The 12,933-nt window shown below is 38.1% G+C and overlaps 1 protein-coding gene across 2 annotated transcripts in view; it reads left to right on the forward strand.

Moving 5' to 3' along the window:
• Npepps (aminopeptidase puromycin sensitive) overlaps positions 1 to 12,933 on the forward strand; it is a 92,743-nt gene that overhangs the window by 50,710 nt on the left and 29,100 nt on the right. For both annotated transcript variants that reach the window (XM_042672213.1, XM_042672214.1), the window contains 8 exons: positions 227 to 334; positions 2,276 to 2,476; positions 3,010 to 3,106; positions 3,228 to 3,261; positions 4,701 to 4,815; positions 8,670 to 8,834; positions 9,648 to 9,752; positions 11,480 to 11,540. In XM_042672213.1, the coding sequence (XP_042528147.1) occupies positions 227 to 334; positions 2,276 to 2,476; positions 3,010 to 3,106; positions 3,228 to 3,261; positions 4,701 to 4,815; positions 8,670 to 8,834; positions 9,648 to 9,752; positions 11,480 to 11,540 (886 nt within the window). The remainder of the gene's footprint in view (positions 1 to 226; positions 335 to 2,275; positions 2,477 to 3,009; positions 3,107 to 3,227; positions 3,262 to 4,700; positions 4,816 to 8,669; positions 8,835 to 9,647; positions 9,753 to 11,479; positions 11,541 to 12,933) is intronic.

The following is a 12,933-nucleotide window of genomic DNA, read 5'->3' on the forward strand; positions in this document are numbered from 1 at the left end:
GAGGACTCGAACCCAAGGCTTCATGCATGCTAGGCAAGCACTCTACCACTGAGCCACCTTTCTTTGTAGTTAGTTTGTAGCCTATTGCCTGACACTGAATAGAAAAGAAATATTTGGTTGAATATCAACTGACAAATTACTGAATTATAAAGTAATGGTAGTTGTTTCATGAAATAGACTGTAAGGTTAACTTAATGGTATTTGTATTTCATATTCTTTTCTCAAGGCCACTGATGCCCGGAGAGCTTTTCCTTGCTGGGATGAACCTGCCATCAAAGCAACTTTTGATATCTCATTGGTTGTTCCCAAAGACAGAGTAGCTTTATCAAACATGGTATGTATGTGCTTAAAAGTCTCAAAATTTTTATTATGGTATATTTGGTTTGCTGTGATTAGATGGTGTAAAATGTTATTATTACTTAGCATAGTAACTTTAGTACATACTGCAAACACAACTACTATTTATTTTCAGTGAGCTCTCTTTTACTCAATTGCCTTTTATATTTGGAGGGATTTCCCCTGTTGAATAACGAATCCTTGTTAATACAGTAATATAATCATTTGCTTTAAGAAAAATTTAGTTTTTTAATTTAGCAATACAAATGTTAGATAAATTAGTTGAAAGAAAAGAACTTTTATATTTTAAGTACCAGAAATTGTAGTTTTATAACAAAGTATGTTTTAGCTTCTGGGTTATCATCTTCTTTAATGACTATGCTTTTTATACTCTTAACCATTTATATAAAGTAAGCCATTTATTACTTAAAATGCATTGCTTAGGCTTGCCTTATTTTAAGATGTGAAATAACCTGTAGCCTATATTCTGATTCTGGGGATATTGGAAAAGTGTATTACCTCTGAAATTAACTGGCCTTTTGCCTGCTTATGGTGTAGAGAATTCCATAGGTAGAATATCATTCTCTTCTCAAAGATTCGATAGTGTAAATGAATATATCAAGTATTTTTTTATTTAACTCTTTCTTGGAAGAAACAATAAAATTTGAGGGAATAAGAGCTTGAGTAGAAAAGAAGGAGTAGACCAAGGGAAGTTAGGAATTTCAAAGGTAAATGAAAACTTCACCAATTTGTGTAGAGCCAGCGCCTTGGTTCAGAGAATACTCTAGAAATCCATACCTTTTGAGATGAGAGATTCCACAATCTTTTTTCTTTTCTTTTTTTTTTTGGGGGGGGTGGGTGGGATGGAGGGGTAGTTGTGGGGCTTGAACTCTCGGCCTGGGCACTGTCCCTGAGCAATTCAGCTCAAGGCAAGCGCTCCAAGACAGCATCATTTCTGGTTTTCTAGTGGTTAGAGATAAGAGCCTCATGAACTTTGCTTGTCCAGTCTGCCTTTGAACCATGATCCTCAGATCTCAGCCTCCTGAGTAGCTAGGATTACAGGGGTGAGCCACTGGCACCCAGCCCACAATCTATTTTTTTAATTAATTAATTAATTGTGTGTGTGTGTGTGTGTGTGTGTGTGTGTATTCTGAGGTGTGAGCTGAAGGCCTTGTAGTCTTGGTCAGCTTTTTTGCTCCTGCCTGCCACTTGAGCTATGCCTGTACTTCTGTGTGTGGTCTCCCCCCACCCCCACACCAGCCCAGTTAATTAGACATAAGAGTTTCTTGGATTTATCTGCTTGGTCTGGTTCTAAACTGGAACCCTAAGATCCTCTTGAGTACCTGGGATTATACGCATGAGCAGCCAGTGCTTGATATACAATGTCATTTGTTACTAATTGTTTTCTCCTGTTCTTATTTCATTTGAAAAGTATTGAAGTCTTACTGGAAAACATCCCAGTGCTTGGTGTATAATATATATTCAAGAAAAATTGATTCCTCTTGTCTCAAGTACTTGAGAATTTTAATACTTTTTAGCTACCCACTTTTTAGTATAAGTGCATTATCAGATCACTTGTTATTTTTTTATTTTTTGTGGATTATAGACTTGAACTCAGGGCCTGGGTACTGTCCCTAAGCTTTTTGCTCAAGGTTAGTGTTTTACCACTGGGAGCCACAACCCACTTCCAATTTTTGGGTGGTTAATTAGAGATAAGGTAAGTCTTTGGGGGCTGCCTTGGAACCGAGATCTTTAGATGTCAGCTTCCTGAATAGTTACTTCCTGAGTAGTACAAGCACCTGTACCTAGCTCAGATCACTTTTTAGAGGAAAGATATTAACAGGATAAAAACACTGAATGAAAGCCTATAGTTTTTGGCTAGTGTTTGCTCTAGGATATTAATGAAAATGTTTAAATTTTCCTTTTTTTCCCCCTTAAGAATGTAATTGACCGGAAACCATACCCTGATGATGAAAATTTAGTGGAAGTGAAGTTTGCCCGCACACCTGTTATGTCTACATATCTGGTGGCATTTGTTGTGGGTGAATATGACTTTGTAGAAACAAGGTCAAAAGATGGTGTGTGTGTCCGTGTTTACACCCCTGTTGGCAAAGCAGAACAAGGAAAATTTGCGTTAGAGGTAAATGTACTTGAAGAGGATTGTTCCAACAGTCCATAACTCCAGGTTGGGGAATTTACATTTCTGATCAATTATTAGTACAGTTACTTGTAATTTAGTCTGAAAGTTTTTATGCTTCTTTCATTTTATTTTTAATAGAATTTTGGATATATCAACATTGATGTTACATTAACATTTTATAACTATTCAAAGACTATAAAAGTCAGTGCTGTAATATAGCTTAGTGGTAGAGTGCATGTTTAGCATGCATGGGGCTGTGGGTTCAAACCCACAGAAAAAGAAGAAAGAATATAAAAGTGGAACTTATTTTCCTAGGGAAATGAGTGTAGGAATATAAGTTACACTTACGAGTCAGTTTGGCTGGTATATATAAAAAGCTTGGGCTAAGTTAGTCTGTGAAGGAGAAGGGCTTTCTAGAATTGATTTCTCATAGTTTGAGATACTTTGTCTTGCAGCAGGTTTCCTTTGTGGATTTGTATATGACTCATTAAAAAAATACTCATCAGATGGTTCTTTTTTGTGTGCTTTTATAGGTTGCTGCTAAAACCTTGCCTTTTTATAAAGAATACTTCAATGTTCCTTATCCTCTACCTAAAATTGATCTCATTGCTATTGCTGACTTTGCAGCTGGTAAAGTAAATTTCGTTTTATTGCTGAATTGTAATAACTTTATTTGAATTTTTGTGATTTTTTTTGAGGAAAAAGTATGCACATATGTATATCAATAAATGTTTATATTTATTTTATGAAGGTGCCATGGAGAACTGGGGCCTTGTTACTTATAGGTATGTTAATGACACGTCACCCTGCCTTATCTTTCCAATCACTGACTTCATAAGGTCTTCACTCCTAATCACAGTTGAGTAGCTTCTGCTTTATGATCTGGTATAAAACTTTCTGCCTCTCCCTCAGTTCCATTAACATTTCAAGAATGCAGATGGACTTCCCTTTCTGGTGCTACTATCCAAGGGTGTAAGATTTTGAAAGTTGATGATTCAAGCCCCAGAACAAACAAACAAAAAAAAGAAATGAAAGTGAGCATCTGGCATTAGTAGCGTTTTTAGTTGTGTTCTTGGCTGAGTTTCTCATTTTGGTGCCTTTTCTTCCTCCCAGTAGTTTCACAGTTATTTATCCAATTTGAAGAACCTCCCCTTATTTTGTATCTTCTAGCTAATTTTTCACATGTCTGTTACCATAACACAAACATGTGGTTTGTATAATTTTTGAAGCAGAGTCCTTAAACAATTTTTTGCTTTTTCACTTGCCTTTTTAGATGAGCTAAGTTTTAGACAGCCTGTTCAGTGTTCTTTTGAGGATGTTGGAATGCATTTTCCTCTGTTATATTTCCCTCATTTAATGAAAAGACTTTGTCTAGCATAATCATCTCTAATCAGAAATAATTACAAAATTTCAGATTAAAAAATAAATTTGAATCATGCCTTTGATCTCTCTCTCTCTCTCTCTCTCTCTCTCTCTCTTTCTCTTTCTCCCCCTCCCTCTCTCTCCCTTTCCCTTTCTTTCTCTTTCTCTTTCTCTTTCTCTTTCTCTTTCTCTTTCTCCTCTTTCTCTCTTTTGGTCAGTTATGGGACTTGAACTTAGCCTGTGCACTGTCCCTGAGCTTTTCTGCTCAAGGCTAGCACTCTACCACTTTGAATCACAACTCCACTTACTGTTTTCTGGTGGTTAATTAGAGATAAGAGTCTCTGACTCCTGCCCAGGCTCAGCCTCCTGAGTAGCTAGGATTATAGACATGATGAGCCACTGGAGATTAGTTTGATCCTTTTTTTTTTTTTTTTTTTGTCGGTGGTGGCACTTGAACTCTGGGCTTGGGTGCTGTCCCTGCGCTCTTGGTGAGTGCTCTACCGCTTGAGCTACAGAGCCACTTCGGGTTTTCTAGTGGTTTATTGGAGATAAAAGTCTCATAGACTTTCCTGCCTGGGCTGGCTTTGAACTGTGATCCTCAGATCTCAGCCTCCTGAGCAGCTAGGATTACAGGCGTGAGCCACTGGCACCCTGGCTTAGTTTGATCTTTCGTTGAATGAATTCTATTATTATGGTGGTCCTCAGACTTTTTCTACTCTATATATTCTGGAATTGTTTTATTAATATCTTTAAAGCCTAATCTGGCCATATCATTTACTGTCAGAATCCTTCTCACTATGTATGCCCACTTTTAATGCAATATTTACATTGTTTCGTTGTTGTTGTTTTTTTTGAAATACAGGGAGACTGCATTGCTTATTGATCCAAAAAACTCCTGTTCTTCATCACGCCAGTGGGTTGCTCTGGTTGTGGGACATGAACTTGCCCATCAATGGTTTGGAAATCTTGTTACTATGGTATTTAATATTTTTAAGTGCTCTAATATATTTATCTTTATCCTGCTGTACATCATCTTGACCACATCAGCTTTTATAATATTTGGTTATAATATTACCCTAAAAATAGTTGAGTGATAGAAAAATTTTATTTTCAAGATCTGCCTTTGAAAAGTATTTATTAGGACTAAGCAGAAGGAAAGAAATATACATATCACCCGATCTGAAAGAATAGTTTGTTTTTTTAAAGACATATTTTTTATTGTAAAAATACTGTACAGGGGGTTTATAGTTACATGAGTAAGGTAATGAGTACATTTCCGATTGAGCATTGTTACCTCCTCCTTTGTTTTTCCCCATGGAAGAAATAGTTTTATTGTTAATGTTCATAAAGTTCATAAACTTTGTAGATTAGAATGAAGATGATTATCATTGTGAAGGTTAAAATGCATTGGTGACTTTAGCTAAGTATAACTACGCCACTATAGTATAAAATATATGTAGTTACTTAATAAAGAAATCTTTGGGAAAAAAGAGAAAAGTACTTTATCAGGGTTAGGGAGGTAGCTTAGTGGTAGAGTACTTGCCTAGCATATGCAAAGCCCTGGGTTTACCAGATTCTTTGACAGCACTTAAAAGACTTCCAAGAGTTGTATACTTGCTTGGGTATTAGTTAACTTCCTTATGTCTTAGAAATAAGCAAGAAAGGAGCTGGGAAGGTGGCTCAGTGGTAGAGTGCTTGCCTCACATGCATGAATCCCTGGGTTTGATTCCTCAGCACCACATAAACAGAAAAGGCCGGAAGTGGTGCTGTGGCTCAGGTGGTAGGTAGAATGCTAGTCTTGAGCAGAAGAGCTGAGGGACAGCCCCCAGGCCCAGAGTTCAAGCCCCATGACCAGCCCCCCAAAAAAAAAATTTAAATAAGCAAGAAAGTAAGATATTTAGCAACTGAGACATCTAAAGAGTTGCTTTAAAAAAAAAAAAAACAACAACCAAAAATAAACTTTTTGGCCGGGTGTTGGTAGCTCATGCCTGTAATCCTAGCTATTCAGGAGGAAAGTCTGTTAGAACATTCTTATTTCCCGTTAACCACCAAAAAGCCAGAAGTAGAGGTGTGGCTCAAGTAGCAGAGTACTAACCTTTAGCAAAAAGCCCAGGGAAAACACTGAGGCCCTGAGTTCAAACCCCAGAACCAGTACCAGAAGGGGGAAAAAAAAATAAACCAAAACAACCCTTTTGCTGAGTGCCAGTGTGAATCATGCTTATCATCCTAGCTACTCAGGAGACTGAGATCTGTGGATCATGATTCAGAGCCAGCTCAAGCAGGAAAGTCTGCGAGACACTTATCTCTAACCTTCAAAAAGCTGGAAAGGGAGCTGTGGCTCAAGTGATTGAGCACTACATTGAGTAAAAAAAGTTCAGGAACAGTACCCAGGCACTTGAGTTCAAACCCTAGGACAGGCACAAAAAAAAAAAAAAGAAAGTAGAGGTATGGCTCAAGTGATAGTGTGCCAGTGTTGAACATAAAAGCTAGGTGAAAGCTTGAGACCCTGAGTTCAAGCATCCCCTTTCCCCAATCTGATTCTTTTAGAATTTCAAAATGCACTTTGTTTTTCAACCAAAATCCCTTGGCCTCTGTCTTGGATTAATACATTACTAAGCACTTTAATCAATTGTAGTAAAATTAGATTGAAATCATCTTTCTAAAAAGTTGATACACCTCAAAAAATATTTTGGCACTCAGTCTTTGTTCATCCCACTTGCCATGTAGTTTTATTAGCAGGTGAGAATTTCATACTCAAATATTAACATTCATCATTGAACTACTTCCTACCATGATATTTCTTTCTTTTTTTGGGGGGGGGGTGTGGTCATAGGGCTTGAACTCTGGGTGGGCCTTGGTGCTATCACTCAGCTCTTCAGCTCAAGGCTAGCACTCTAGCCACAGCGCCACTTCCAGTTTTCTGGTGGTTAATTGGAGATGAGTCTCACGGACTTTCCTGCCTGGACTGGCTTTGAACCATGATCCTCAGATTTCAGCCTTCTGAGTAGCTAGGATTACAGGCATGAGCCACTGATGCCCAGCTAATAGTTTTGTTTTTAATACTGGCGATTGAAGTATATGCAGCACTTTATAGGCAAGTGCTTTATCACTTGAGCTTTGCCCCTAGCCACCCCTTTATTTTTTCCCACTAGCTTTTTATTTTATTTTTGTCTTTTTGGTATTTAACTGAGGACCTCATACTTGCTAGATAGAAACTATATCACTTGAGCCACTCTAGCAGTCCTTTTTGCATTATTGTTGTTGTGATTATGTCCAGGCCCAGCCAATTTGTGCTTCCCCATACAAATGTGATGATAGGTAGTATATGTCAGTATACCCAGCTCCTGGATGAGATGAAGTCTTGTGAACATTTTTCTCAGGTTGGCTTTGAACCTCTATCCCTCATCTGCCTCCAGATAGCTAGGAATATAGTCTGTCTTGAGCTTTGTTTTGTTTTTGTGTCAATCTGGACACAAAAATTTGGAAGAAATTACTTTAGTGTTTTAATAATGTTCCCTAATCAACAGCGCCCAGGCCCAGGGTTCAGGCCTCACGACCGGACCCCCCCCCCCCCAAAAAAAAAAAAATGTTCCCTAGTCATAACTCTTAAGATCCCCAACTGACCTTTCTAGACATATGTTGACACAAAAATGATTTTTTGTTTGTTTGGGTTTTTTTTTGGTCCAGTCGTGGGGCCTGAACTCTGGGCCTGGGCACTGTCACTCAGCTCTTCAGCTCAAGGCTAGCGCTCTACCACTTGAGTCACAGCGCCACTTCAGGGTTTTTTCTTTTTGCTTATGTGGTGCTGAGGAATCGAACTCAGGGCCTCAGGCATGCAAGGCAAATGCTCTACCACTGAGCCACCTTCCCAGCCCCAAAAATGATTTTTTTACTAAATGGCTTCAGAATTTTTGCATAGGGCCTGGGCTTTGTCTCTGAGTTTTTTGCTTAAGGCTCCCCATCTACACCACTTGAGCCACTGTTCCACTGCCAGCTTCTGGATGGTTAATTGGGGGTAAGGGTCTCATGAACTTTCCTGTTCAGGCTGGCTTCAAACCTTGATTTTCAGATCTTAGCCTCTTAGCTTGAATAGCTAGGGTTACAGTCATAAGCCACTAAAGCCTAGCTTTTTGGGGTTTTTTTTTTTTGTCGTTGTTGTTGTTTGTTTTTTTGATCGGTCGAGGGGCCTGAACTCTGGGCTTGGGTGCTGGCCCTCAGCTCTTCAGCTCAAGGCTAGCTCCCTACCACTTGAGCCACAGTGCCATTTCCGGCTTTTTTCTGCTTACGTAGTGCTGAGGAATCAAACCCAGGGCCTTATGCATGCGAGGCAAGCACAGTACCACTGAGCTGTTTTTGAGACAGAGTCTCATAGCAACTTCTCACAACTCAGGCTGGACTTGACCTGATAATTTTCCTACTTCCACTTTCTGGGTGGAATTATAGGTGTGAGCCATAACAGTTGATTACTAAGCTAAATTTTATATAATGATATTTTTCACTTCTCTGCTCTTGCCTACTTTTATCTGCTCTTTCCCTTTTCCATATATGTACTCCACCCTCTTTCTACCTGTGGTAATAAGAAGTTTCTGGAGTTTTGAAAATGTTCTCCAAGCATAATTTTAAGATCACCAGCTGACTGACCTTTCTTGCCATCTGTTGACAAAATATGAGTTTTTCACTAAGTGGCTTCAGAATTTTTGCTCATTAAATTACAAATTTGGGAGTATAGTAGAACAAACTTTTTTTTTCCTTAAGCAACTTTTTTTCAAATTAGTAGAAGGACAGTCATTTTGTTTTCCTCACTTATTTTTATACTTTTTTTTTTTTAAAGGAATGGTGGACTCATCTCTGGTTAAATGAAGGCTTTGCATCCTGGATTGAATATCTATGTGTGGACCACTGCTTTCCAGAGTATGATATCTGGACTCAGTTTGTTTCTGCTGATTATACCCGAGCCCAGGAGCTTGATGCCTTAGATAACAGTCATCCTATTGAAGTGAGCTATACTTTCCAACCATTGGCCTATAACTACTTTCCTTCCCAATAAAATAATTTGTTTTAGAGATGCTTAGGATTCTGAAATGAAAAGATAATTGCTGGGTGGTATAGCTTGTTTTTTAGTTTATATTTCCAGTCTTTAAAAATCTGACAAGAGTAAATTCTAATTGATGTTTTTAAGATAGGCCTTATAAAAATTTTATCTTTGTAGAGGAAGATACTACATAAGGTTTTATTGAATAGTGTGAGAGAAACTATATCTGTTGAGTAACACTATGATTCCATTGTTTCAAGGAAAATATGGACATATTTTATTATTCTAGTCTGTTTCTGTGTTTGTTTTCTCTTGACTTAGTCTATTCTTACTACAATTAGTTTATATATAGAAATCTTGCATCCGAAGGAGAGCAACAATCTTACTTTAACATATTTAGCTCGTATCTTCTTTAATTGTAAAGTAATTATTTAATGTTTTAATCATAAAGTAATTATAATTAGTGTAGTTTACTAAATGTTTTTATCTCTACATTTCTTCTCTATTCACCTCTCCCTATACTTCTATAAATAAATATAATGACTTGCCTCTGAGCAGAGCAGTGTCAGGACTAGAATAGAGAACATGATCCTCATCATCTTCCACTTTATTAAGATTAATTAGCTACACTTTTGATGATTGTTATGTACTTTATGAGTGCATTAAAGGCAGAAAAATATCTTAGGAATTAGACGGGTTTTCCTAGAAAGTTTTATGTAATTTAGTATTACAGGCTGTCTGCTTCCTGTCATAACCCTGAATCACACTGTCTACCAGGTCAGTGTGGGCCATCCATCTGAAGTTGATGAGATATTTGATGCTATATCATATAGCAAAGGTGCGTCTGTTATCCGAATGCTGCATGACTACATTGGGGATAAGGTAAAAGAACATTTTTTTTTTAATCTTCTGTTCACAGGTTACATGGACAAAATGTCTCATTGTTTAAAGCTAAATTTCTCTATATGTTTTGCTTTATCTGTGTGTGTGGGGGGGCGGGGGGGGTTGTCGGATGTGGGGCTTGAACTCTGGGCCTGGGTGCTGTCCCTCAGCTCTTGAGCTCAAGGCGAGCGCTCTATCGCTTGACTCACAGTGCCACTTCCAGTTTTCTAGTGGTTTATTGGAGATAAGAGTCTCATGGACTTTTCTGCCCGGACTGGCTTTGAACCGCGATCCTCAGATCTCAGCCTCCTGAGTAGCTAGGATTACAGGCGTTAGCTACCGGTGCCCGTCCTGTATTTCTTTTTATATTGACTATTGAGGTCTTCTAGAAGAGCGATGTGCAGGAGTAGCAATGGGAAGTTAGTATAAAACTTAAAAGCAAAAGTAGAAGAAAAAGAGTATACATTCTTGGGCTTGAACTCAGTCTGAATGTTGTCCCTGAGCTTTTTTGCTCAAGGCTCTCTACCACTTGAGCCACAGCTCCACTTCTGGCTTTTTTGGTAGTTAATTGGAGAGAACGAGTGTCATAGACTTTCCTTCTTTGGCTGACTTGGAAGCACAGTCCTCAGTTCTCAGCCTCCCAAGTAGCTAGGGTTCCAGGTATGAGCACTGGTGTCTGGCAAGTATACAGTCTTAAGGTAGTAGGCATCAAAAGAATATATATTTTGTGGGCTAGGAAGGTGGCTCAGTGGTAGAGCGCTTGCCTTGCATGCATGAGGTCCTGGGTTCGATTCCTTAGCACCACATAAGCAAAAAGAAAAAAGCCGGAAGTGGCGCTGTGGCTCAAGTGGTAGAGTGCTAGCCTTGAGCTGAAGAGCTGAGGGACAGCACCCAGGCCCAGAGTTCATGCCCCACAACTGGACCCCCCCCCCCAAAAAAAAAGAAAAAGAATATATATTTTGTAGTACATCTGACACTTGAGTATTTAATTTCTGTGTATGTGCACACATGGTGCCATTACTAGGACTTGAACTTGGGGCCTAGATTCTTTTCCATTAGGTTTTTTGCTTAAGTCTAGACTCAACCACTTGAGCAACAGCCACTTTTGGCTTTTTGGTGGTTAATTGCAAATAGGAGTCTCATGGGGTGTTTTTTTTTTCCTGCCTGAGCTGGCTTTGAACTATATTTCTAAGATCTCACCTGCCCTGGGTAAGTTAGGATTAGAGATGTGAGTCATCAATGCCTTGCTTGGCTTTTTTGCTCACAGCTGACAGGCATTCTTGCCACCTGAGCTACACTTCCAGCCTAGCTTTTTGCTAGTTAATTGGAGATGAATCTTACAGACTTTTCTTTTTTTTTTTGGTCAGGTCGTGGGGCCTGAACTCTGGGCCTGGGCGCTGTCCCTCAGCTCTTCAGCTCAAGGCTAGCGCTCTACCACTTGAGCCACAGCACCACTTCCGGCTTTTTTCTTTTTGCTTATGTGGTGCTGAGGAATCGAACCCAGGGCCTCAGGCATGCAAGGCACGCGTTCTACCACTGAGCCATCTGCCCAGCCCTCTTACAGACTTTTCTATCTGGGCCAGTTAAAACCTGAGATTTTCATAGCTCTGCCTTCTCAGTACCTAGGATTACAAGTTTGACAGTGCCAGCCTTGCTTTTGACTACAAATATGCACATACAATATAAATCCTGAGATCTGACTCTTGCATTTAACTTTATTTTCTCAGGACTTTAAAAAAGGAATGAATATGTATTTAACCAAGTTTCAACAAAAGAATGCTGCCACAGGTAATCTTTAATAGGTTGAGATTGAAATGGAGATAAAATATTGTTACTCTGTATATGTTAGTACATTTCTAACATACCTGGGTAAATCTAGCCTTACTGAGTTATGCTACACTTTGAATAGCAAAGGCTACTCTTTGACAGTTTTGTTTGGTCCTGTTATTTATGAAAGATACTTATTATTAAACTATATTTTAGTTATTGCTCATGATCTTTAACTTCTTGCCGAAGTTCCAGAGTCATCTGTCTGTTCACGTAGCCCTTCTAATCCACTTTGTGATCTCTCCACTACAGTTCTGCAATTACTTGTTAATTAACTCACTACTTCATCCCCTTTCCCATTCCTTTCAACTTCATTTGCTAAACTAAAGCTAGAATGAATATCTCTCTAGAGAGGGTGTAGCTAGTTTTATCACTCTACTTGATCACCAGATTCATCCCTCTTTGTAAGCCGTACTGCCTGAAACAGTTCTGCCAGTTTTTTTGACCTCATCTGTTACTCCTACTAGTGTGCTCCCTATTCTGTAGCTTAATGAAGACACTGCTGAGTTGTTGCCTCAACAAGTATTGCTTCAAGTTTTCTATCTTATGCTTCCCTGTTTGTGCATAGATCATTTATTCTCTTTACCTGGAATATTCCCTTCCCTTGTCTGATAAACAACTCATAAGTTTTATTTCAGTTTTATCATTGACTGTGTTTTAACTTTGGTTAATTGAATGGATGTAATGGCATTTAAGTTTGTGACTGTTTAGGAAGTAGTATACATGAACATGTTACTGTGTCTATCTTTATTTTTTCTTTGAATTCCTCCATCTTTTGTCAGTTATAATTTTTTATACATTAGAATAATTAAGTACATGTTAAAAATTAAAGACCAGTTTTTATGATGAAATTTATTTAGCTGCAGCATTCAGGGGTAGATGTTAGAATTATTGTTTCCTGAACATAAAAGAACAAAAGAATAATCAAATAGTGTTAAAAGTTATATAAAATTTCTGATAGTTTAGGAAAATAAACATATAAACATTTTAGATTAACATTGTTTTTTTTTCATTATTTAGAGAATACTTTATTAGTTTCTGTAATCAAACCCACATAGATAAGACCTTACATATTTAATACAATGCATTTACTGTACAAATGGAAAAAAATTAAGTTTAACATTTCTAGACCAATATGGCTATTAATTTCTGTACAATGCCAACTGAACACGGTAAACTGGGATACTTTTTCCAAAGTTGACAGCACAGCTAAAGTTTCCAAAAAGTCAAATTATATATATGTATATATATTTATATAAAAAGACCAATAATAGCAGTATGTTATGCATCAATAGCAGCAACAGCTTTTCCAGGATCTGCAGTCATCTGAACAAAATTAGACATCCAGCACATC

The sequence above is a fragment of the Dipodomys spectabilis genome, unplaced genomic scaffold, assembly GCF_019054845.1.
Source record: "Dipodomys spectabilis isolate Male_0828 unplaced genomic scaffold, ASM1905484v1 ptg000018l, whole genome shotgun sequence".
Lineage (NCBI taxonomy): Eukaryota > Metazoa > Chordata > Mammalia > Rodentia > Heteromyidae > Dipodomys > Dipodomys spectabilis.